The sequence below is a fragment of the Camarhynchus parvulus genome, chromosome 1, assembly GCF_901933205.1.
Source record: "Camarhynchus parvulus chromosome 1, STF_HiC, whole genome shotgun sequence".
Lineage (NCBI taxonomy): Eukaryota > Metazoa > Chordata > Aves > Passeriformes > Thraupidae > Camarhynchus > Camarhynchus parvulus.
This window is the reverse complement of record NC_044571.1, coordinates 15,908,742-15,935,084: the sequence shown is the minus strand read 5'-3', so window position 1 is coordinate 15,935,084 and position 26,343 is coordinate 15,908,742. Positions and strand designations below refer to the sequence as shown.

Here is a 26,343-nt window from a genome sequence, read left to right as displayed (position 1 = left end):
CTTCTGCACACAGCTGTTTCCACCCTCTAAAACACCAACAAGGTCACAATCAAAGAATTGTTATCTATGATTCTGCTGGTAACACCATTCTGACAAACCGTGCCTGTTCTATTCACTTGTTATTTTTAGGACAAATACGGAAGCACAGAATCTCCCATTTAGTTCCAGAGAGACACAAACCCGAAGGGGCAGAGGATTAGAACTCAGTTATTTGTAAAATTGTGGTCTGAAAGCAGGATGTAAATCAGTGGTTTACAGCTAGCAACAAAGAGCAGAACCCAGCAAAGAAAAGGCAGGCAGTGAGCAATGGAGCTGACAAAAATCCTGCAGGAAGGAATTTGCACTGAGGTGGCTCATAAGTGAGTGTTGTTCAAAAATGTTCTGGCACTGTGAAAAGGAGGGTGTTACATAGAGCTTTATCAACAGAAATGTTGTCTCTAGGGTGCTGGGAAATACAACACAGCAGAAGAAGGATGCCTGCGTAAAAAAGATTAAGTAGAAACAGTTGGTTTCTTTACAAAGCTTTCCATGAATTCAGGTTCCACAAATGTTTGTTTAAAGCATTTGCCTGAGCCCTCTAGACACAAAGCCTAAGATCCCAAATTTGAATAAAACTATACATTTGTATATACCTGAAAGACATACATGAAAATATCAAAGTGCAGAAGGACTGAACTGAGCCTCAACTATTCAGTGAGAAACAGCAACAGCAGAAAATATGTCTGGTTTCTTTTGCTCACAGTTTTCAAGCTGATCAATGTTACATTCAAATAACTCTATGGTAGCTGGGCATACACAGAAGAGTAAAGTAACATCTCTTTTCCCATGGACTTTAGCATGTAAATGGGTAGAACCTTTTCTACAGCAGTGCTTCTCTGTATGTTATAATACTAATTATTCCTAGGACAAAAACCTCAAGAAAATTAACATAACGAGAAGCACTGAGGCACAAAAGGATAAAAAATTCAAGCATGAAAAATGACATTATAACTTAATTATTGTCCTTCTCCGTCAAGATGTTGGTGTTTCCCAAATAATAATGCAGAAAAGCAATCAGAATGAAGAACAGAAAATACAATTTCTTAATCCATTTTCTATCCCTACTAGAAGCAAAACATCTGGATGATCCTAGAAAACTGCCTCTCTTCCAAACTCCAGTGACTCCAAAGAAAACAAATCATCTGAAGGATTTTGACAGTACAATTCAGTGTTCTGATTCCCCATCTATGTTGCTGTCTAAAGACAAAACTACTAGAACTGAATGGGAAGTAGTCAGAAGGGATGGGAGACATAGATCAAAATAGAGACATTTTCAGTGAGAAATGCAGAGAAGCAACATGGACCTGAGAAAAGGAAAAGAGGAATACTGATTAAAAAAGTGCTTGGATAAGTAAATCAAATGAGAGTGGGGAGGACAGGAAGAAAAATGGGAGAAGATAAATAAATGGAAACGCAAAACAAAGAATAATGAGAAAAAAAATGTTCCTGCTGACCAGTTTAAAACAGAGTATAGTGTATTTATTAATATTTAGAATGGGAGGATGCTTCTGGAGTGAAGCTGGTGGTTTAGATTTTAAATATGGAAAAGGAACTAAGACTACATCTGTTCTGTTTGATAACTTAATTTCTTCAGCCCAATCCCAGGATCTGGTCCCTTGTCATTCACATCTGAGTGTGTTCATCCACTTGTGAGCTCTCACTCGGAGTTAATTGAGTTAATTGACTGCTTCACACCAGGAAGAAGTCAGAGCAGGGCCCTGGAGGCTGCTGTGTGACCAGCACAGGTAAGACAATGCCACCATCCTTCCCACCCTGTCCTCCAAAATGAATGGAGCCAGCTCACCATCCACCACAGAGATTGTCACACCACTGAGCACGCAGCAGAGTCCCCCTGTACTGCCATTCCAATGCCACTCAGAAGGGCTGCTACCAGCCCACCTCAGTTTATTTCAAGCATTTTGAATTAAATGAACATTAAGAACAGAGTTTACAATTTAAGGGGCCACCATATGGTGCCATCCAGGGGACCTGGGGAAGCGTGTCCCAGCATGGATCCTCCCATGGAGGAAATGAGGCTGAAGCAATGTGGCCACCAGCTGTCCCCTGGCAGCCACCATGGCTGCCTGCTGCCTTACAGCTATGGTGGCACAGGAGCAAGAAAAATCATGCAGCAAACTTCTGGCTCCTGGAATGAGGTGGGGATTGCTTTCACCTGGACGCAGCCAGTGAGCTGGAGGGAGTCCTGGATGCTCCCCTCTGCTTTCAGTCCAAGAGCAGACATTTGTAACAGCAGCTGCAACCCGAAAAATAACATTTTAGAATCACACCCAGAACAATAGAACACGATGAATTTTGGCCAACTGCCATGCAACACACCCTTGATGTAATACTAAAGTCACACATGGCAAGGTACTCCATTATGAAATCTTACATAATCATCTTTCATTAAATTATTTTTGAGTGTCGTTCTCTGCTTATGATTTTATTTTGTTTTCCTCTTCATGTTTACCTCATTCATGAATTAGCTTTCTGCACTGGTTTTCTGTAGGACAATTTAATAATTTCAGGATGTTTTAAGAGCTTTTAATAAAGAAAATAAATGAATATTAATAAAATACCATGAAAAGTAAAAAATTGGCAGAGGTGATAAAAATCAATGCTTTGCTGTATTTCCAAGAAGGACAAAAATGGATCATTTCCTATCTAAATAACTATTTCCAATGACTATTAGAAGTGTTGATAACATCTGTCTATAATTGTGTAACTATAAAAATTGCTCTGCTTTTTTTTCTTTCATTAGGAGAAGGAACAGGTAACAACACTGAATTTTAAATTATCTTGACTGGATTCTTTTGTAGTAATAATAATAATAAGAAGAATAATTTTCCTTTGAGTGGGAGCAATTGTCTAGTTAACAATTGTTCAGTGATCTCTAGAAACCTTTATTTCATACTGTTGCTTGGTGAAGTTGGCATGTGAGTTTACCAGAAGCTTCCTGTCTCACATACAGATGCCAGTACACTTCATTCTTTTGATGAACCTCATTTGGAGAATGTGAAAACTATTAAAAGCAGAAGGTGAATCCTTGTTTTGCCATGCACTCCAGGAAATTCTGACAGCCTCAGCATCCTCCCATGAGCAGCCCAGCCCAGGTGTCCCTTGGCCTTTCTATAAACCGGAGTTGGGCAGGAGGACAGTCCTACACCTGCTTCATGAGCCTCTCAGATGTATCTGGTGTGTGCATGAACACCATTGATGTGCATGAATCCTTCAGCAATCTCTCCAGGAATGTGCAGGCTGCCTGATAAAAATGCAGGTTGCACATTTCCAGACAGATGGCTACACTATTCAGAAGTGTGCTGGAACCTCTGGGGGTGTCACAGCACCTTAGAAGCCCCGGGGAAAATCACACACAGTCCTTCAGGATAATGCTGTCTTTGCAGCAGAGCCACTCCCTGCCTGCAGAACATCTCCAGCAAGTCTGCTGGAGACTGCCAAGTACTTGTCTTCCAAGCAGTGAAGTGCTACGGACTAAAGGCACCCTAGGAAAAATGACTTTTGAAACAACTGATCAATATTTTCACTTTGCCCCTTATTTTCCTGGAGGTCAGCTGCTGTTGCTGATGTTGTTGCCTCATGAAGGAAGCCTAAATCTACTTAGTAGTGTAGAACTGACTTGCAAAATTCAAATTTCCAACACGTTATGTGCCAATAAAAGTTCCACAAGAGGCTCCTGAAGAGACTTGCCTTTACCAATGTGTCAGCAAGAACTGCTTTATCCCTTGGGACACTGGAAACAGCACTATCCAGCTACTCCCAGATGGATTTCATGATTGCAAAAGTGATACTATTTTCAGACTTTTTTTTAGATGTGAAAATCAGTAGTATTATTTTGCTTTTTTATACATCCCAGCTTATCTAAAGGCAAAGCATATGCCAAGGAACTTGCAGAGCAGCAGCACAAAGGTAGGAAGATGAGCGCTGCCCTGCACTGTCCACCAGCACTTGAAGCTGAAGAAAGTTTGGTTAGTTTTCAGTCCTCTAATTTGGCTAATTTTCAGTCTTCAGTTGGCTGATACCAACACTGGGCTTGTTTTTTTGAGCAAGAACTAACCAAATACATGAAATTTAGGCTTCTTCACAGCACCTTTATGAGATGAGGGATGGCTACCTCCCTTCCTACTCTGTGCTACAGACAAAGTGAGGAAAAATCACATTAGCTTTGAGTGTCCTTATTAATGGAACGGGGGGAAGCCAAGGAAAAAGGAGAACAGTACAGTGGGGATCCAGATGAGGCTGTATTTTGGAAACAGATGGCATCTTCAGTCCTTTCTGATGGAGGTGAGGTGTAGTTTGAGGGGCACATTTTCACTGGAAATTATGCTTTAAACATTAATCACTTGAGCTTTGTGCAACCTGCAGGACTCAGACACAAGCACTTGTGCCGCCAGCAGGTGAAAAAGCCCAGGATTTGCTTTCTGGGATTTTTTGGCGAGGAACAGGGGAGCAGCGCACAACCCATTGGCTGTGTCTGTCCCGTGTCCCGCTGTCCACCCTCGTGTGCCCTGGAGCCAGCGGCAGGAGAAACGAGGTTGGCTGGAGAGATCAGCAGGTGTCCCATGGTGGGAGGCCGCCGCAGCACGAAGTTAAATCTTAACTTCGCTGTGTATTTCCCAAGGGAAAGATGCCTGTGACGTTAAAGAGAAAACATTTCAACACTTTGTCCATTTAAAAACCAAGGAATGCGCTCACACAGAGCAGCTCTCGGCACATTAAGCACTCAAACCTGAGCACAGAATCAATGAGGCTGGAAAAGACCTCTGATACCACCGAGCCCAGCCCATGGCCCGACCCCACCACGTCAGCCGGAGCACGGCACCGAGTGCCACGTCCACTCTTTCCTTAAACTCCTCCAGGGACGGTGACTCCCCCCGCCCCCTGGGCAGCCCATTCCAGTGCCTAACCGCGCCTTCTGAAAAGAAATTCTGTTCAGAATTTTGAGAGGAAACACGCCTCTTCTGAGAAGAAATTCCTCCGAAGATCCAAAATTCTTCCTAACGCCTGGGCCGCACAAGGTGCGCAGGGCCCCGGGCGCGGCTGCGAGGGGTGATCCGAGCTTCCCTCATCGATGACCTTTAATGACCTTTAATGACATTTCGGCTCCGGCGCCCAGCAGGGGGCGCTGCCCGGGCCGCCGCAGCGCAGGCCCGCGCATGCGCAGGGCGCGGGGACGCAGGACAGGCGGCGGTCGCGGCCGAGGCGGCGGCGGCGGCGGCGGCTGGAGGAGAGCCGGGGACGGGCCCCACGGCAGGCGCTGCCCTCCCTTCCCTCTCCATGCGACAAGATGCTGCTGGCCGCGCTCTCCCGATTGCTGCAGGGCCCAGCGGCCGCTGGGAGGACGGTGAGTGCGGCCGCCGAGCGCGGCCGGTGCCGGCCGGGCCGGGAGTGCTGCGGGGTAGGAGGGGCGCGCGGGGCGCAGCTCCGGGAGAGGCGGCGGGAGCTGCCCGGGAACGTGGCTCAGGCGGCAAAGGAGAAAAACTGATGAAAAATTAAATTAAAAAAAAAACCCTTGATTTTTCATTCCCTCTCTCTGCCTGACGATCCCAAGTGACAGTAAAATGGTCGTCGCGTGTAGGAGATCGCTTTTTAAGCCCTTAATGGCGCAGGGCTTTGGTCAGTCTTGTTCCTCCACACTTGGACTGCACAGGTCAGGTCCCCCTGAGGGGTCTGCTCGGCCCGAATGGACTTCAGCGTGTGACTGAACTGCTTGGTCTCCCTTTGCTCAGCCAACAGCCCTTTTCAATCTCTGCATGAATTTTGTTTCAAATTTTGTTATTTTTTTGTTATTAGTGTGAATCATTTGTTGTATTTTATCTTTGTTGTGTGAAAAATCGTGCTTTTACCACTTCATGCTGCTTATTCCACTGTAATGACTGTGGCCATGAGGAAAAAATAACCCTGCTGAAAAAAAACCTGTTGGCAAGGCCAGAGTTCAAAGGTATTTTTAGGTAACTGGAAATCAGGTGCCTTTTTGCCATGGAGAGCAGATGTGTTGCTGCACCCCCGTTCTGAAGCAGCTCTCTCACCCAGGCATTCACTGCTTGTGGATAACTGGATCTGTCACAAAAACACAGGGCAGAAAATTTACTGGAAGCTCTTGCTATCTGTCTTTGGGCTGCATGTCTAGGAGTATTTCCTACTTCACAAATAGAATCTCTAGATTAAATCCTGCAAATATGGGTGCCTAAAATTTGTCCCTTACTACAGGTACTTGGCCTGATCTGGACATACTCTGGTCTCCTGGAGTGCCAAAGTAAATCTGGTTCAGATATTTCAATAACTGCTTACCAAATATGTAAATATTTGTCTTGAATTGTTTTTATGCCTCTGTAGTGAAGGCATAAATTACCAAATAAATAGGGGTAGACTTAATCCATAAAGCAGTGTCTCCTATATGCTTTGAGCATTTTCCAGAGTGTACAGATGGATTTCCATGTATAGAAACTACCACTTGCAGTGTTCTGTTCTAGCTGGATAATAGTTTGCTGACTTCTCCTCCCCTCATTGTTTGATACAGCTACTTACTCTACTTTTTTTTTTCTTCCAAACGCTGCTAACCTAGGGAGCCGTTAGCGAGGTAAGGCCTCAGTCAGTCTTGTCAAGGTGCTCTTTTGATAGGTGTACTGCCCACAAATCAGGGCTTTTGTCCAGACTCTCAGGGTGCTTTTATGTCCTGTTCAGGGCAGGGAGTTTAACCAGGTGGGCTAAAGGGATCCTTCCCAACTGTGGCCATTCTGTGATACTCTGAATCCAAACTGTGGATTTACTTCCAGCTCTAGGAGTAAAACAGCTTTTCTTAACTGTTAATACTGATGCATTGTAGTAAATAGTGTAGCAACTGGGTTAAATTAAAACTTGTAAATACTTAATCTGATAACAGGGCAGGGTGAATGGGGGCAGTGTTACTGATAAATCTGATCGATATGCAACAGAGGAGGTAACAAGGATGGGTTGAAAATTTTCTCCCAAGCTTCACACATGTCAGTCAGAACTTTTTTGGAGATGGTGACCTGAACATTCTCAAAATTTTGGTGGAATCTACCTTCAGCTAAGTATATGTGGATTCCCTGGCTGAAGGAGCTGCTGAAGTTTTTGTGTAACTTAATTAGCAGTACAATCTTGCCACTAAAGATGTAGTGTTCCTTGTGCTGTAGCCACAGTGCATGCATGGACACGGGCCCATCCTGTCTGATGCTGCAGTGAAACTTGCTAGTCATCTAAAATCACCACCATTCACTGGTCAATACCCTGTGTTCCTTCTTTAAGAGCCACCAGTAATGTATTTTTAAACATCTTTCCTATCTCTCCCCTACCATGCCACCCTTGCTGTTGTTCTATGTTTCTTGTATCCTCAGGCACCTTCTGTGTTTCCACATTTTTAGAGTGGCCACAGTAGTGGCCATGCTGTTACTGAAATGATTCTCTCTCTCTCCATTGTTATGGCTTCTTATTCCCCCAGTTTCTCTTCCTATTAAAAAGAAAAAGTGCGAGTAGTTTATATTTCAGATATCTGCTGGATTCCTTTTGTTTGGTTGGTTTTGGATTTTTCTTTTTTTTTTGTTCTATCTAGTCAAAATTCCAGTTAGCGCAGAGAGTCCGCAATCAAAGTCTGCATTGGCTGTCTCTCCTTTTATTGTCAGCCTGGCATGTGAAGGGATAAACAATTATTTTTGTGGTTTTGTCAAAAGTTCATTGTCAAAAGTTTTGAAACTTATTGGGTTTATTTTAGATAATCGAGGGTATTACCAGTTTAAATTCTCTTTTCCTAATATTAATTTTAAATCATGGGTTTTCAAGGACTTTGGCATACAGAATAAAAGTTCCCAGGTCTTATGGGATATGCTACTGTTGTGTCTTATTTATAAGTTATTTCAGTTTGGGAGTACTCTTAGAAATTACTTGAATACTCTGAAAAATTACTTGAAAAGTCACATACTTTTACTTGATAATTACATTTAAACTTCACTCATGCTTTTGTTTTGTCTTTTTTTAAGGCCTCTCGAGTGATGGTAGCATCACGAAACTACGGGGACTTCGCAAGTGAAGCTACGTTTGAGATTAAGGTGAAGAAGAACACTTAATACTGGCATTCTTTGTAAGCATTTGTTAGAGATCTTAACCTGATGGACTGGTCCCCAGATCTCTTTCAGTTAGAAAATACGGTTTGAATTTCCAGAACCAAACCCCTCACTATCTGACCTGATTACTAAGCGCAGCTGGAAGTACTGTGTTGGCAGTGTGTGGTAATGTTACTTGTTTCTTAAGAATGTGAAGTTGTGATTTTTTGCAGCTGTTATATCACAATGCAGCTGTGAGAACAGAGTTAGAAAGGAGCTAAAGAACCTTTTCTGTTCTGTTCTGTTGTTTCCTTAATGCTTTTCAAACAACTAGGTGTTTGTAGTCTATCCCAAAGATGTAGCTGGTTGAAGTCTGTGTGAGTTTTTGAGGAAAAAATGTGGCATCCTTTCAGTGTTTGACTTGGTGCTGCTCAGAAAATGTGTTATATTCTGTCAGCTTTCCACTCTGGCTGAGTCTTAGGAAAAAGTGATGTTTCTATTGGCAGTAGCTTCTGGGCTGGTGTTTCATTCAGGAATTGATGAAGGAAAATCTGAAAGAAATAATTTGTGTTGTTTTCCACCCTCTCCCTGTTTGCCTGTGAAGTATGAAAATTGTTTCAGGTGAAAGAGAAGGAATATATGTTTATATGAAAATTCTTTTTTGAGTAGATAACAAGGTTTAATATTTGATCCTGTGTTGATAACAAGACTCCAGAGTTTCTGTTGTTATGTGAACTTTGAAGCAGAGTTGTCTTGAGTAGTGTGCCCAGGTGTTATATCCAGTTCATCTAGGTGTCAGTGGAGTTGCTCTGGAGTGACTTTTGCTAGAAACTGTCTTTAACCTATATAAAAGTATTTTGGCCATTTAGTCTGCACTGACAGAGTAACTTGTTTAGTCTCTTCCACTGAACTTACTGTTTATTTATCACAGAGGTAGCAGAGGTGATGGCCAGTCTTAGGGCCAGATCTTACAAACTGTTTAACAGAGGAAACTCTTGATCTTCCTTATCTTTTCACTAAGCCTCTGTAGCTCTTACCTAATATTTGGTGTGCAACAGCCATGGAAATCTGTTTTTTGCCATATTTTCAGAGGACTTTAGTTCATCTTCTGCTTCTAGGACTACTGAGACTTTATTTTCTGAGTAGAAGTCTGTCTTTATTAAAAGGAAGGGTTTTATTTCCCTGAATTTTGAAACAGTGCACAGTTGTCCTGACCTATGAGTTTAGGTTTTGTTGGCTTTCTTTTCTGCAAGGGATTACACTCAGAATTTGAAAATGGCAGATCATTAAAAAATTAAGTAATACTCATAAATAGGATGACTGATTTTGAGGAAATGATGACTTGTTTAACGTGCAGCAATGTGACCTCCATCGGCTGGAGGAAGGGCCGGGCACCACGGCAGTGATGACTCGGGAGGAGGGGCTCCAGTACTACAAGACCATGCAGACCATCCGCCGCATGGAGCTCAAGGCTGACCAGCTCTACAAGCAGAAGATCATTCGTGGCTTCTGCCACTTATATGATGGTCAGGTAAGAACTCTTGGCCAGGAGGTTTTATATTGTCTTACCTTATTTAATGTAGGGATTTTAATAGAGTGGAGAATGTAGAACTGGTTTATTTGTGTGCATTGTGAGAGGAGAGGAGGGAGGAGGAGAGACACTAAGACAGGGAAGAGCATAGTGCAGCTGAAGATCAGCTGAATGTGAGGAATGAGCACATTTGAAGGCTGCATTTTCCCCCTCAAGTTTCATTGATGGCTTTTGTTTCTGTATCTCATGGATCACATGCCCACTAAAAAGCAACAGGCAGAAGAACCTATCCTCATGCTAACATTCTCCGCCTGCAAAGCAGGCACAGGGCTAGCCCTTCTAGTAGCCTCCACCCGACCCCACGGCTCTGACCACCCACACAACTTCAACCTCCTACAATGCTAAAAATTACCACCCCAACTGCAGTACTCCTCCCCTTAACCCTCCTCTCCTCACACAAACACCTGTGAGCTAACATTACATTATACAGCCTACTAATCGCCACCATCAGCCTCCAGTGACTTACACCAACATACTACCCAAACAAAGGCCTAACCCCCTGAACATCCATTGACCAAATCTCCTCCCCTCTGCTAGTCCTTCATGGACTTACTGAAACTTTGCTGTCTGTCCGTTATCCCCTGATGTTTTTGAATTGTGATTGTTGAGATACTTCATTGGGGGAGGAAATTCTTCAGATATTTGCAGATTCTGGTTCCTCTCCCATGTGCCTTTGCTAGTCAGTCAGGTTGGAATTTAGAGCCCAAGGCTGTTGTACCTCCAGGCCTGTTACCAACCCTTGGGATTTAAGTCAGTCTCCTGTATCTGTGCTCTTCCTGTGACCTGCCATTGTTTGATAGTGTGTGGGATCAGCAGTGTGGCACAGTGCTGACTGTGGCAGCTGTGTGTTTTTCTTCATTGCTAACCTTGCCTGTCCTGTGTAACAGGAGGCTTGCTGTGTGGGGATTGAGGCTGCCATAAAGCCCACAGACCATGTGATAACAGCATACAGAGCCCACGGCTTCACCTACACCCGGGGGGTGCCTATCCGGGAGATTCTCGCAGAACTTACAGGTTTGTGCTCAGTGGAGTGAGGGTCACATCTGCTGTGCTTGTGTCAGAATTCTCTCAAATTCAAAGTGATGTCAATGCACAAAGTATACTGGGCCTTCAGAGGCAGTTTAGTGATGTGGCAGAATGGACCAGTTGTTTCAGTTTTATGAATCACTGAATTTTACTGTGAAAATTAGTAAGTAAGGAATATTTAAGTCCTGGTACTTCTAAAGAACAAATGCATAAGATTTTTCTGGATACTGTATGCTATATTTTTTGTGCTGCAGCAGGTTTGAACTTGCTGATGGTAGGCATCTGCTCTCAGTGGGACAGGGCATTATCCTCCCTAGGAGACAGACCTGGATTTTCAGAATTATGTTGATGAAGTCTTAGGAAGACTGGTAAACTTTGAAACTTTACCTGTAATGATAAACTGAATGATTTGGGAAAATTTGATTGTAACAAGAATATTAAGTGATAATCAAGACAGAGATTTTGCAGAAAGGAGAGATGGCTGTCCACAGTAGGGTTGAGCATGGAGCAGGGAAGAGAGGATCAGCCTGATGAACTCTTATGAGATCTGTGAACAGATGCAAGGAGCCGGAAGGCCTTTATCATCACTGGTATAATAAAGACTTGATCTGAGAATCTTCATGCTTGAAATGTTAGTATAGGAAAGCCTGTTTGGGCGTTAGACAAGCGGTATGATTTTGTAAACTAGGAACTGTGTGTGCTAAGAATGCATATCTGTTATGTGCACAAAAGCCCAGAATCCAGTGGTGACTGATTTGCCAAGTGTCACTGGATACTGGTAAGTCAGAAAATAAATGGGAAGATTGTCACTACTGCAGTCAATTATGGGCCCTGAAACCAGAAATATGAGTCATAATGTAGAGGGATTTTTTTTACATTTCATGACACATTTTTCTCTAACATTATACTTGATTTTACTGGACCTCTTTTAGTTGGGAGGGAGCGGCTATGGTAAAGACTGTTATTCTAGAAAATGACACTTGGGGAAAGTTCTTAGAACTGCTGCTAGAGCCCATTCTTGCAAAGAAGGATCTTGACTACAAATGCCAAACTAACAGACAGCATGAGTTACAATAAAATTAACAAAGAATTAAAAAATCTTTGAAGGAGAAGGAAGCAGAGTCACCCAAAATAAAACCAATAGATAAGATCCTATAGGAAACAAGCTTTAGAAAAACTTTTCAGGAGAATTGACAATTACATGAGAAATGAGTTTGTGTTCTAAGAAAAGTAGAAAATGTAGCAAAAAGTAACATTGGTTAATCAGGAATTCTTAAATACATTCTAAAATACAAGAAGGGAGTGTACAAAAAGTGGAGGAAGCTTGATAAAGGTAAATTGCAGTTATTCATATAACTATTTTTCTTAAAATTAGACTTTTTTTTCTTTGGTCCTAGCTGGCAAAATTTGTGACAGCTCCCACAAAATCAATTAACCAATTCATAAACATAAGAAAGGCATGAGAAATATCAAAAATAAAAATGATCCACATAAATTAAGAAGGAGAAGTACAAATTTCAGAAAGAGAGTCACTTCTGAAATAAACGCCCAGACTAATGTAAGAAAACCAACCAGACAAGCTGTGCTTATTAGAAATAAAATAAAATCTCCTGTGAATGGTAACGAGACAGATAAGAATAGGAAACGGAATGGGCTGATGAGAAATTCTGTGTTCTTAGATGGGCTCATTTAAATAGGGTTTGTTGTAATGCTTCATGGATCACTGGTTATCTTCAAACTACACCTTGAATAAAGCTGGGCTGGGTGACTAATATTTATATTGGGGTGGAATGGGAAGCTGGTAGTGGTTGGGGTTTTATTAGTGTCCTGTTGGTAATTTTTGCATGTGGTTATTGTCAAAGGGAAGACAAGTCTAAATTATTGCAACTAATTTGGAACATTATTACTTTTCTTGCAGAAGCCAAAAGTAATAATATACTTCTTGGAGATTACTATGTAGGACCTTGTTGTCTATAAAAAACCACCTCATATTTATCTGAAAGTGCTTTTGTGTAGTAGGACACTGAAACTTGTGGTTGGTTTTGAAATTTCTTAATCTTATCCATATTTCCAGAATTATGCTTTCATTATTGTTCTCTTTCCCCCCTCATTTGTTTTCTGAGATGTTTAAGTGTAAACTTGTATGAGAGAGGCCATCATGTCCCAAGTCCACACAGATCATGGTCTTAGTGTTACTGCCTTTAGGAACTGAATTAGATGTTTCCATTTGTATAGTATTTTTCCTCCAAAACAGAAGTTGCTTGTTACTCATGTTTCAGGTCGAAAAGGAGGATGTGCAAAGGGAAAAGGAGGATCAATGCATATGTATACCAAAAACTTCTATGGTGGCAACGGTATTGTTGGTGCTCAGGTATATACATTACTTCTGTTTTAAAGCACAAGCTCAATTTAGCTTGTGTCTTCTTGCCTCTCAGTGTTTCTTCTCAGTTTTTGTGCTGTGTGAGCTTGTATGCAGATACCATTGCTCTGTGGCTGGTATGTCTTATTCTGGCGTTCTCACCATTTTGTAAACTGTAGCAAAAATAATTCAAATTGAGAATACCGTTCATGTTTATATTTTGGCTGCAATAACATTTGTAACAAAGGGAAGTGGGTAACAGCTTGTTTGTTGAGTTGGTCTCTAACCGCCTAAATGTCTCCTTAAAGATATCAGGCTGCCTGTCTTCAACTCCTTTAAATGTTGTTCTAAAATGTTTTGTCCTGTACTCTGGCAGGTTCCTCTTGGAGCTGGGGTTGCTCTGGCCTGTAAATACTTCGCTAAAAATGAAATCTGCGTGGCCTTGTATGGGGATGGTGCAGCCAATCAGGTAAAGCAGCGTGGCTGGGGGGCATAAATTTTCCTTCTGTGCTCTGTGAGCTCTGCCTTTACTCCAAGTGGTGGAAGAGCACATTTTGGACATGGCCACCTCTTATTTGAGTTGTCTTAGGTATTTGAGCAGGGATGTATTCCAACAACTGTGTAGTCCTCAGAGGGGTGATTCAAGTGAACAGTTAAGAAGTTAATTGCTAGGTGCTGTTTATATATCAGGAATGTTCCATGTGCCTGCAGTGTTATATCATATTTTGGACCTGTGTAAATATTTGTCCTTCCCCACCTCTCTTTTGAGTTTGGCCCTTGTAGCTGTAGTGGAGGGAAAGGTTTTTGGCTCCCTCTGTTCTGGAACACAGAGAGTGAATAAGGCTGATGGTTAATTATGTGGATGATACACGAGTCTTGGGAGGAAGGGTTTCCAGTTACTCTTTACCCTCTTTCCAGTTGTGCACAGCTCACCTAAGTGTGGCACCCTGAACTGTCTGTGCTGTAAGGAGAGCTCTGAAGGATGGCAGTGAAGATGAGAGTGCTGCTGGATAGGGAGAGAGAGATGTGTAAATCATGTTTCTGAAGACTGAGAAGAGGACAGAGCATTCTGGCAGAGCCAGTTACTATTGATATTCTTGCCAGGATATTCCAGCCAGACTCTTCATGTTATCAGCTGAGACAATAAGCCAGATAAGCAGTTGGTGATTTAGAGTGTACCAGTGATAGTTTCACACTTTCAAAGCACAGGTAGAGATCTTAGTTCATGGTTTTCCCTGAATTTGACTCAGAGCAATCAAGGCTGACTGCAGTCAAACTTAACTTTGCTGTAATAGCATCCTGCCAGGTAAATCCATTGTCAAGTATTTTTTATGACTGTTGCTGAAATACCTGAGTTAAATTGGAAGGTTTTGTGGTACCCTAACACAGATACTGATTCAGGCTTAAAAATTAACTTCTGTAAAACTACTAGTTGAGATGAAAATTACCTTATATAATGTAGCTTCCCTTTTATTCCTTCTGACCTGTAGCAAATGGCTGGTTTCAGATCACTTTTAGTATTACAATTTCTAGACCTCTAAAACCGAAGGATTTGCAGTAGAGACTGATGCTTGAAGGCTGAGCTCCCTGATGACATGTAGCTTAATTTTCTTTCAGGGCCAGATATTTGAAACATACAACATGGCTGCCTTATGGAAGTTGCCTTGTATTTTTGTCTGTGAGAACAATCGGTATGGAATGGGAACATCAGTTGAAAGAGCTGCAGCCAGCACTGACTACTACAAAAGAGGATACTTCATTCCAGGTCTCAGGGTGAGTACAGTTTTTTTTGAGGGGGAATGTGTGTGCACATACCTACACAACGCATACATGGGTATTTCTTTTATTTCTACTTATATTTACTTGAAGCTGAATTCTGTTCCACTTGTGGAAATACTGAGATTGGAAGTTTGGAGGCTGGGATTTTTTTGCCTTAATGTGTTATTTCTCATTACCAGGTGGATGGCATGGATGTGCTCTGTGTCCGAGAAGCAGTAAAGTTTGCAGCTGAGTACTGCAGAGCTGGAAAAGTACGTCTGTAAAATTGGCATTCCTTCTCCATGGGTAGAATTCTTGCAACTTATTGTGCATAAGTAGTTCCTCAATTTGTATTAACCAAACACTTATTATTTATACTGTCATTTTTTCCCATTTCTACCACAGTTACTTTCTGTTGTGAAAGGTGTTATGACTGTCAGGCAGTTGTAATCTCTGTGTTTAGTTAGGGGAAGCATCAAGGAAGGTAATAATTATTCTATATTTACAAGAAATGGAAAGTGAAATAAATATTTTGTGAGTCAATGTTAGTGTCTGTCACCCAAGTACAGTAATACTGGTTTTGAAAATTTTCAATACTTAAAGTAATGAAGGTTCTGTGAGGTAATTTGAAATATTTTGAGTAATGGTGGAAGGAAGGAAATTGTAAAGCTGCTCAATGAAAACATGAAAATAAATGCTTACAGTATCAGCACATGCTTTCATTTAAAAAGAATTAGGTTTCATTTTACTATGTGAAACCAGATGTGCTAATATTATGTAAATTAAACTAAGAAAAACCTATTGAATAAAAATAATTGATCACTGGTGCAATTCAGCTCAAGCAAATAGTTGCTGCTGTAACAAGTTAGTCACTCATGGTGGCAACACTCAGTATTTCTATTCATTTCAAGGGTCCTCTTGTGATGGAGTTACAGACGTATCGTTACCATGGCCACAGTATGAGTGACCCTGGAATAAGGTACTGTCACATTTTTTCTTCTTTCTTTTCATTGAAAATAAGTACTGATGGTCAGATTCTGAGAGATTAAACTGTGAAATTCAGTGTTTAAATCAGATGTCAGATGCATTTAAAGATTACAGTGAAATTGCTATGAGTAGCCTGCTCACTCATCTCGTTGCTCAGCTGATAATCTGTAGCCATGTAACACACGTTTTAATGCAGAATTAAAAGATGCAGGTTTAGAACAAGCACAAAGTCAGTTAAACTTCTGTGCTCTCTATTAATGAATGTGCTTACACTGTGTCCTAATGAAGGTTTGGTTGAATAGCATCATGCTTTTCTGGGATTTTAAAAAGATTAAAATCCTGTAAGGTCAAATTACAGGAACAGTTTGGACTGCCCAGACAAGTAGAACACATCCTAGAAATACAAACATCCAGGTGCTAGAGAGATTTGGGCATTGCTCTAACTGATCAAGCCCCATGTGTCTGCATGAAGTAGAGGTGTATTCCAGCTCTTCATTGGAAACTTGCAGTGACTTGGAAGCATGTGCATGTCATGCAGCCCCCTCCATAGGGGGGGGAAGGGTTAGGAGGAAATAAGGCCCTTCAGAATAACTGCTTCAGGCTGGGTTTGCTCCCCTTTTCCTTGAGTCTGGAGCTACTTCTGCTCAATTGGTATTTACAGATCTCTCTCTCTCTGGAGGCCTCTGGCTCTTGCTGCGCCATCCTTTGGGCAATGTTCTGTGTTGTCACTGCATCCCTGACAACTCTTCGGACTCTTTTTCTAGAAGTGAGCTGTGTCCAGACCTCACTTTGCTCCAGGTTTCATGTCTTTGCCTGTCTTGTTCTTAGCTATCGTACTAGAGAAGAAATTCAAGAAGTGAGAAGCAAAAGTGATCCCATTACTTTGCTGAAGGACAGAATGGTCAACAACAACCTTGCTAGCGTTGAAGAACTAAAGGTATAGTTTTGGTTGCTATGTAAGGAAGCTCTTGAGCAGTCACACACTGATGATCTCCAGAAAGTACTGCACTGGGCAGTATGCCATGCTTTTCTTTAAAGTTCTTTAAGGTTTGCTTTAACATAACTTTTATAGGTGAAAGTGAAGTTCTGTTGCAGATCAGCTCCTGAAGTTGTGTTCTGCTGGAAAGGCCTTTTGCTTTTGGGTGCTAAGTAAGGCTGGGGGGTGTAATTTGCTAACAGATAGAAATCAAAATTACCTGGGCTTTCTTGACTCCCCAGGAAGGGGGTGAGTCTTGGAAAGGGAAATGACCAAATGTGAAGAATCCTAGTGAAGGAGTGAGGACCTCTCTAACCCTGAGGAACCCCCTAGGCTCAGTGGGGTCATGATCCTTGGTCAGTAAGGTACCAGTACTACCCAAAATTATGCAGTTTAGTAGAGAAGGAGTTTTAAAACGTTTTTGATTTTATATTTCTAGTCATTGTTAACTGATTCTGACTGATACTTTATCATAGCCTTTACATTCAAAATCATGATGCCTTTTCTGAGCTGTCTTCTAATAAGCATGCATTTCTGGTTTAGGAAATTGATGTGGCAGTAAGGAAGGAGATAGAGGAAGCTGCTCAGTTTGCTACCACTGACCCAGAGCCTCCCCTGGAAGAACTGGGTCACCACATCTACTTCAATGAGCCACCCTTTGAAGTGCGTGGCCCAAACCAGTGGATAAAGTACAAGTCTGTCAGCTAAAGGCCTTTTTATTGGTGTAGCTTATTCTTATGAATAAGTGAATGCATTTACAGGAACTATAATAAACAACTGTTAAGCTTATTTAAGAGCTCTTTTAAAAGAGGAAATGTGTAAGGAAATCCATCTGAGTATGGAATTTCTTAAATGTGCTGAATGTTTCAGAAGAAGCTAAGTCAAGAAAAAGTGGTTTATTTAAAGTGCTATATATTTGCTTTACTGACTTTCTTTGGATCGCTGTATGTGTTAAGTACAGTGTAAAAAGAAAAACAAAAATTAAACTTTACCAATCTTTATCTAGTGGTCTGTTTTGTTTCATGGACTCTTTCCCAGAAACCCCACCAAAAATACAATTTAGGTGCTCTGGTTTTGCTACAGAAAAGTCACTAATTGAAAACATCACACCAGGCTTTTCTCAGTAGTTCAGTGAGAGTAGCTTTAATACAAAAAGCTGTATAAATCCATCTACAATGAGGTGACATGCTCTAGCATATCCCCTCCCTGCTCAAACCATCAGCCAGCAGAAGTAACACATTTTAAGTTCACAGTTTTCACAGTGCTGAAGCCAGTTCAGGTGGGTTTTTTCCCTGCTAATGTTTCATATTACATCGAGAGGCATCGTATGCTTTAGTCTTGTCATAAATAACTTACATGCATTGACGCTGACTTAAAAGCTGTTACTGTTCACTGTGCATTACACTGATGGTCAAACAAGCTACATAACTGTGCAAAACCTGCAAGGCCACTGTACATATAAATATATACATCTAACAGTTTAAGTGCTGGGAATGTATTTCATTTGCCTATTCCCTTTTTGTGTTCTTCCAAAGCATTGACCTGCACTGAGGTCTTGCCGGCTGTTTGTCGGTGGTTCACGATTGCATTCCAGATTCTGCAGCGAACACCCCCCCTGCATGGAGGGAAATAAAGAACAGTTAGGGAAAGCTCCCTCATCTCCATTGCCTTAAATTGAGCAAGAAGTAAAACAGAAATCCCAAGGACAGACCAGTCATGACAGTTTAGCTATAACCATAACACAGTGTAGTTTGTACATAACAAACTACACTGTGTTATGGTTACAGCTAAAACTTCTTCCAGGTCAGCCAGGGGTTAACAGAATGATGAGAAAAGGACCTGAATCAATGGGTAGAAAAAATAAATTCTTTTTGCCTGTTTTTCATATGATTACATATGAATTATTTTCATATGATTTCATTGTGAACGGTGCAAACAAAGGTCCCAACCTGGATAAATGCCAAAGCAGATGGCTCAAAGCATCCTTGGTGTAGTTGTGTCAGTGTGAAAACTTTTATCAGAAAATCTGAGAGGAAACTGATGGCAGTTGCCCCTGAACTGTCAATGACCTATTTAAATAACCAAACTTTAAAAGGTTTTTAACAAAATACATTAATTAAGCTCTTAACAATGAACTAAAAAGTATTTTCTTACCGCAGCTGAAGATACCACAAGTCATCTTTGGTGATATCATTAAGGACAACACTTAGTGTATAATCTTCTTCAGCAAACTAAAAGGCAAATTTATTCATAAACAAATATTCCTTCTTTGAAACCAAACTGCTAATTATGACTAAAATTGTGGGTTTTAAAATTTCATTTATTTTTACCCTCTTAATGGTATCCAAGTCTGCTCCCTGTTGTTTCAGCCAGTTCATGAGCTCAGGGTCTGCATTCTCTCTAAAAGTTGCTGCAGACCGCTGGGAATCTTTAACAGAAAACAAAGGTTAATACAGCTCACAACTAGGGCAAAAGTGGTTGTTTTCAGGCTACTGAAGCTTAAGCTGTATGGTTTTGCATCTTTTCAACAAACACATGATCTCATATGTTTTTGTGTAACTGCAGTGTCTCCTCATACCTTTGGGTTTAAGTTTCAACTGAAGCAATTGTAATTCCTGAGTCTTCTGCTCCAAAGATTGTCGTAAGAGGGTCTGATACTCTTTCTCCTTCTGAACAAGATTTTCCAAAAGCCTTGTAGCATATAAGAAAGATCAAACACAACCACACTGAGTATAAATCTAACTGAAAAGAAGATAATTTTTAATGAGTACCACAGGACAAAGGCATTTGTGAAGGGTACTGTCATAAGTAACATCTCTAATGGCTTAGAGGTTTCATTTTGGTTGTCTGAGACTCAGGGGTGCCACTTGAAGGCTTTCACCTGCAGAATTTAGTAAATAGCTCATAAATTCTGTTCCTACTGTTTTGCAGCCTCCCTGGGCAGAGCTGCTGCCTTTATAATGTAATTTACTACTGAACAATGTAGGGACTTTCTGATCACAGATTTACATCACATGTACAAAGAATGGGAACTTCAGCTGTTAACTCACTGGCAGCACCCTACACATGTAACCCATGAGAAACAGGGCAGGGCTCTGCTGAGCTCTGCTGGTGCTAATTAGTGGCCAGCCTGTCCTGTGAGCCAGGACAGTGCTGCTGTGGCCTTTCCTTGCAGGAACAGCTTTGAGGCACTGACACCAAGTCAGGGGGCATCCAAGGAGTAGGAAGGAAACTGGCACAGCGACACAAACCTGATTACTTCTCTATAGAAATCCAGTGTGACATTCTGCAATTAACAGATTAACTACACAGAAACAAAAGCTGTACTGAATGATGTTCAGTTGCCATAATGCATTGCCAGGGTATTCCAAATCCACCTGTGTTCCTGGAAGGCTTTATTGCAAGGCAATAGGTGAGCAGTACTATGGGTAAGTATGTACCCATCAGTGTAGAAAGCAGAGTCTGAGAGCTTTTCAAAGACTGCCTGAACATACATCCAGAGTCTTTACAGGAGATTTACCTTAGGGTGTCGTGTTTAAGTCTGCCCAGCTCCTGGCTGAGCTGCTGCTGAGCCTTGTGTGACACCTCAGAACTGAGGCTGCTGACCCCCGATGTGATGGCAGCATCCTCAGCCCCGTTCTGTTCAGAGGGCTGGAAACTCTGCTCCACTTCATCAGTGTCCTTGTCCCCACCTTCAGTTTCTGATGCTGGCTCAAAGTGAGTGCGAAGCTCTAGTAAAAAGAATGAGGGGAAGAACAAGATTCTTTTGGTAATTGTGTCTTCAGAGGTTGTGCAGTTTGTTCTTCACTACTGTGGGTGGGGAAGACTTTGCATGATGTGCTTTATTGCAACACTGAGCAGGGGAGTAGTGAAGCTTTGTGTGAGCTGGAGCACAGGTTGTCTGGCATTGGTTCTAGAATGAGCAATGCACCAGCAAAGGTAGAGCTGTAGGTCATAGTTGTAGTGGGGACAATTATAATGAGATGAGTAATAAGACAGTCAGTAAAATATGTTAAGGAGAAACCCCTGAAAGCTTGCATTTTTCCTAAATAGTAAGAGAAAAAAAATAGTGATTTTCCCTAATGCCCTGGGTCAAAGAGGAAGCATTCCTCTTCTCCAGGGAGAATTTCTAGCCCCACTTCTCAGAACTTGCTGCAGATGGGCACCCTTACTAGCAAAGAATAGCTGCGATTTTTCTTGTACAAAGTCCTAAAAATTTGGCCAATTTGGCTTTAAAAGCCATGGCAACTTTGGACTGAAAGGGCTCACTGTTACCAAGTCTCTCAGAACATTCCTATACTGGAAGGGGTGCTCAGCATTTTTAAACAGTTACAAAACTACTTAAATATTTCCAACTTAACTCATTCCTAGACAGTACTTAGACATTTATCTTCCTGGTGGTTTTTCCTATCATCCATCTATGGGCCAGAATCATCCTCTTCCTCCTACTGATACACTCCCTTCTACACATCTGCTCCACAGATCATTAATAATTTTTCAGAACACATAACCAGACCTGTGCAGTGTTAACCACACTGGATGTCATTAATGTATACAGAACAATTTTCTTTCTTACTAGAAAATCTCCAGCTTGGACTGAATTTAATTTGCCTTTTTTTGGTCATGTTTGGACCACACTGGGGGTGCAGAACCACTGGTTGTCTCATGTGTTTTTGTACTGCAAGTACAGCATTCATCCTCCAGATCAACACTTCTTTCTCTGCATCACTCTGACCTCGTGTCTTTTGATGAGCAGAACATGGAGAGCAGTTGAAAGAGCATGTTGAAAGAGTAAACATCTGAACTGTTTCATTTGCTACAGCTCTTTGATATGCAGAACACCTTTGTTTTTAAAAAAAAGGATTATTTTCAGCTGCTTTGATTTACCTGGAATAAGAATAGTGACTGCTGCTTGGACTGCACGGCGGATGATGTTATCCATTGCAAACATCCAATGGGGTCTTATTAAGTGATTTCTTAACACTTTGTTCACCTGAAAAAGCAGCAGCAAACACCATTTGCTCACACCTTAGGAAAGAGAATCTTATTTTCCAGTAGTCATAATAAGGTAAAAACTGCATGCAGCACTAAAAACCTCCCGTCTTTGAAAGTCTAAACAACAGATTTGACAATTTTAGGTTACAGCTTTCAAACCATTTCAAACCAGACTGTGACATTCAAACTCTTCTACTGTGCAAGGAGAGAGAGGAGTGAGGAATGGTGGGGAAGCTGCAAACTCCTGGCATGAGCTTTGTCCAGGAGGAACCTGATGTAGTGGAAGGTGCCTCTGCCCATGGAAGGGAGGGTGGAAACAGATGATCTTAAGGTCTCTTCCAACCTAAACCATTCCTCTGCCCCTACCACCAGGAAAGGGACTCACTGCATCCTGGAATCCAAACAGCACCAGATGAATCTGATTGATGGAAGTGCTGTCAAAGTCTAAATCCATTTTCAACTTAGATATTGTAGAAGCCATCACTCTTTGCTCAGGAGAATGTATGAAGTCCCTTAAAATCCCAATAATCTGCTTGATGTGGCCCACTGAAAGTTGCAGTTCTTCAGAGCTCTGGAGAAAAAATAATGAATATCTATCAAATGAATATATCCCAGAGTCATTAAACATCTATTCAGTAGCATTAATATTCTTAGGGTTACATAGTTCTTCTGTATATTTCACACTGATGAACTGAATCACATAAACTTTTTTTCTGCAAGTCTCTAGTTTTTATCTTTAAAAAAAAAAAAAGTAATTTCTGTTTTCAAAAAACCCCTGTAAACCTACTGCTACTGTGGCTGTCACAAAGGGAAGAAGTTCCAAATGATATCTACACATTCCTGCAATGTACTGCAGAGGGCAGCTCTCCTCCATAAAAACAGCAAAATGAGTCACTAAGACACCCAATTTTTTTACAAACTATCCTTTCTCAATCTGGATTTCTCTCTAATCATGCAGATACTTGATTTCCTTAGGAAAAAAAGTATGCTTATATATGCATTTATCCCAAGTCAATAAAAGGTCTAAAATGACACAGTGATTTACCAGTGTTTATTTTATGATTTTCAGTCCATAACCCCTACAGTTAAAGCCATCCAAATGTCTGCAAGAACAACCTCTGTAATTAAAAGGCAGAGGGACTAGTACATAAATTATGGAAAAGAGATTATTACAGCAGTGCTACAAAAAGCTGGAGACTGAACCAGGACTTACTGCTACTAAATAATCCTTAATTGTGGAAAATGCTGGGAGCCCTGATTATTTCTGACTCTGAATTTTAGTTGTTTGTAAGGCTATCAGCTGTTTTGCAGTCTAAGCTCAGAGCAGAAATGTATCCCAGTTGCTTCCCTAGCCTGAGTCTGTGGTCTGTAGAGCCCTACAGGACCCTGTAGTGCAGTTTGCTGTGGAAGGGAGCACAGGGAGCAGCAAACCCTGGGCTGTGCAGAGCTGACCACGGAGCAAGAGGGCTTGACAGCTGAGCCACAAATGTCAACAGCTGGCTGGGGACACCACACCAAGAGTCAGCACACTCCCCTTTATGGGAGTGCAGTCCAGGTGAAAAAACATAGCTTTAGTAAGAATAAAAGATGTGAGAGTGTCATGAAGAAGTGTGCTGGAGATTGCCCAAAAATCACCGACAAGTGTATGAGTAAAAGTCAGATTCACCAGAGAGGCTCATCACAAGCAGACATTAAGAAGGAAAAGCTGTTACAGGTGTGTGGCAATGTCTGGCTGTGCATTAACCATTCTATGATTTTTTTCTTGCTCCTCTTTGCAGTAACTAAACCTTCCCCTCTTCAGAAAATCTACCTTAGCTTTCTAAAGATTCACGTACTGTGATCCTGGCACCTAGTTAACAAATGTTTTCTTAAAAATTGTTAATCAGGTCTCTACCTTTAAAGCAGAATATACCTAACACCATGTGGTGTTTTAGCTCCATGTCCTTAAAAGCCAAAAGAAAAACCAACATCAAAACCACCCAACCCACCAACCTCAGCCCTCCATAATCCCACATCAAATGCCCAAACCTCTCCCCCATATAAACCCAAGAGCCCATCAGCAGCCAAAAGGTGGTGTTTGCTACCCATTCACACAACAGCAAACAGCTCACACAGTTACAGGTCTCAGAGATTAAAGATACTCAGAAGGAACAATCCAAACACCTTCATTTATTCATTTTCAGAAAAGGAATCATATGTCTTGGCTCATTATTTTCCCTTTGAGATGGAAAAAGGTGAGCTGAAGTGAAATTACCTGTGCAATACACTCCTGCAAATTGGAAGCAACTTTGTCCTGCTCTTCCTTAAGGATTTTGTAGAGGATTGCTCGGCGCTCGCTGTCCTTGCGCAGCAGGAACAGCCCGGAATCCTTGTCCTCCACGGAGGGCGAGGCGCTCCTGTCCTCCGAGGCCAAGCCCTCGTCAGGGACGCTGTGGCAGCCACCCAGCACAGGCACAAGAGAGACCTCAGCATTAGCAAGGCACCAGGACTGCCAGAAGGGAGCAAGGACACTTCTGGGGTTAAAAACTCAGTTCAAACTACAGCAGCAGATTGATCAGACTGGTAAATGCTATTTTTGAGACAGAAGATGGCTCAGATCCTCTGCTGAGTCAAAACCCACATGGCTGATTTCCTCCTGCTAAGAAGCTGGCATTAATGTCAGCTTTGGGGAGGAAAGCTGAAACTACTCATTTTTTTATGGACCCATACTGTAACATACTCATTTGAAAGTATTGCTTTGCACTTTGGGAGGAGCAGAACTGTATTTCTGCTTCCCATTTTGTCGTGAGTACATGGAAGGGTCAAATCCTCACTTAACTCCTAAATTCATATCAACTCAATCAATAAGACCACTGACATTTACTCACTGGAGGAAGAAAAGTATAGAAGTACATAGAAACCTTAAAGGAGAGGAATGATTGTTCATTATTAAATATAGACAATATTTACATTAACTGGTAATCTGTCTATGCAACTTCCTGATTAACACATCTGTTTACCTAATCATTATGTGAAAAAATTCCCATCAGATAAAATAAAATGTGAATTAAATCCACAGAATCTCTCAAGGGTGTCAAGTGAGAAGCAAATATTTTACCTTAGTAAATGAGAAATGGGATGCTTTGTCTGAATCTCTGAAATGGATCTCTTTGGCCTTTCGAAAAACACCTCATGCTGTACATCAGAGTCTGGTGAAACAGAGCCGTGCTCACTGCTGCTACTGCCAGCCTGCTCCCCATGGATGGGCAGTGGCAGGGATGTGTTCCGAGTATAATCTAGGAACAGACATGGTAAAATGTGTGACAGAACTAACCCAAAAAGGGCAACATGCGTTAAACAGCTGTGATCATCTTCACTGATATCAAGACCTCATTTTGCAAAATGGCTGAGGGAGAAGTAACCTTATTGATAAAAAGCAGGAACACAATTCAAAATCATTGCATGAACATGCAATAAAAGGTTTTAACAAGTTAACAGCTAAACCCAAAGACAACACAGATACTCACAGGAAATGCTATTTTGTTACCCTCTCTCACACATACACACAATCCCCCTTGGTGCTGGCCCCACAAAGTGGCTCAAATAGTTATGAACAGTTTGAAGAGCCTGAACTGAACCAAGAAGTTCATCTGCTGCTCCACCACAGCCATGTGTCTCTAAGCAGAGCCCACTCTACTACGTGCTCTCCTCACCTTTAATGCCTTAGTGGGCATCAAATTGCCCTCTCCATACCTGAGATATCTGCCTCACTCACATGTGCCCCTGCCCTTAGCAAGGATGCTCCCTCTCAGCACTGGCTTGAAGGAAATCTCCTCTCCCTTTCCAATTCATCTTAAAAGTAAGAAAAAATTAAAAACAAAACAAAACAGAAAATCAAAGCAACCAGATGTTGAGAGTTTACTGTAATCCTGACTGTCAGTATGCAGCTGTATGGCAGAAAAGGTAAAGTAGCTCTCTCAACCCAAGGTGAACATACCCATGGAGCTAAAACATGACAAAAGCTTTTGATGCTTGTCACTACAAATTCTTGGAGGTGAGGGAAGGAAGAGAGCTAGAAGTTGAAAGTTGTTCAGAAAGCTCTGAAATACTCCATGGCACATGACTGGTGCTCAGATGGCTGAGGTTAAACAGTCACAGAAATGAAACAATGTATGTCACCTCATGAAACCTGGTGCAAGGCATCTCAGTAGGACAGAAAATTGAGAGCTGCTGTCCCAAGAGAAAGGGCTGAAAAATAGGAAGGACTTGAATTTGCATTGGGAGTGTGTGTGTGCGCAGGCAGGTGAAAGAAGCAGCAAGACCAATGGCTTTCCCTGTTTTGAAACAGGCAGTTCCTTAATTTATTTGGCAGGTCTATATTAAGGTCCCTTATCTTATCACTAAGCAAATGGCTGACATATCTGGGGGGGACGGAAGAAGAAACATGCTATGCAGATAAAACAAAACAACCCATTAGACAGTTACTTCAGCACCTTTGTGCTATGTACCAAGTTTGAAATGCTGACCCAAACACCTAATAGACCCACATTTTCAG

General features: G+C 41.6%; 2 protein-coding genes across 2 annotated transcripts in view; one reads left to right on the top strand and one right to left on the bottom strand.

The window, feature by feature from the left end:
* Positions 1–5,217: 5,217 nt before the first annotated feature.
* Positions 5,218–17,815, top strand: PDHA1 (pyruvate dehydrogenase E1 alpha 1 subunit). The gene is made up of 11 exons (XM_030951926.1): positions 5,218–5,401; positions 8,055–8,123; positions 9,475–9,648; positions 10,596–10,722; positions 13,014–13,105; positions 13,470–13,562; positions 14,711–14,866; positions 15,052–15,123; positions 15,763–15,830; positions 16,667–16,775; positions 17,358–17,815. Exons 1-11 carry the CDS (start codon positions 5,345–5,347, stop codon positions 17,520–17,522), a joined length of 1,182 nt encoding a protein of 393 aa, XP_030807786.1. The 5' UTR covers positions 5,218–5,344; the 3' UTR covers positions 17,523–17,815.
* A 367-nt stretch (positions 17,816–18,182) lies between these two features.
* Positions 18,183–26,343, bottom strand: part of MAP3K15 (mitogen-activated protein kinase kinase kinase 15) — an 80,328-nt gene continuing 72,167 nt past the window's right edge. The window contains exons 21-29 of the mRNA XM_030951915.1: positions 24,907–25,084; positions 24,064–24,238; positions 22,195–22,380; positions 21,702–21,807; positions 20,335–20,545; positions 19,393–19,505; positions 19,145–19,242; positions 18,969–19,045; positions 18,183–18,429 (exon numbers count right to left, since the gene is read on the bottom strand). Coding sequence (XP_030807775.1) covers positions 18,315–18,429; positions 18,969–19,045; positions 19,145–19,242; positions 19,393–19,505; positions 20,335–20,545; positions 21,702–21,807; positions 22,195–22,380; positions 24,064–24,238; positions 24,907–25,084 — 1,259 coding nt within the window. The 3' untranslated portion in view covers positions 18,183–18,314. The remainder of the gene's footprint in view (positions 18,430–18,968; positions 19,046–19,144; positions 19,243–19,392; positions 19,506–20,334; positions 20,546–21,701; positions 21,808–22,194; positions 22,381–24,063; positions 24,239–24,906; positions 25,085–26,343) is intronic.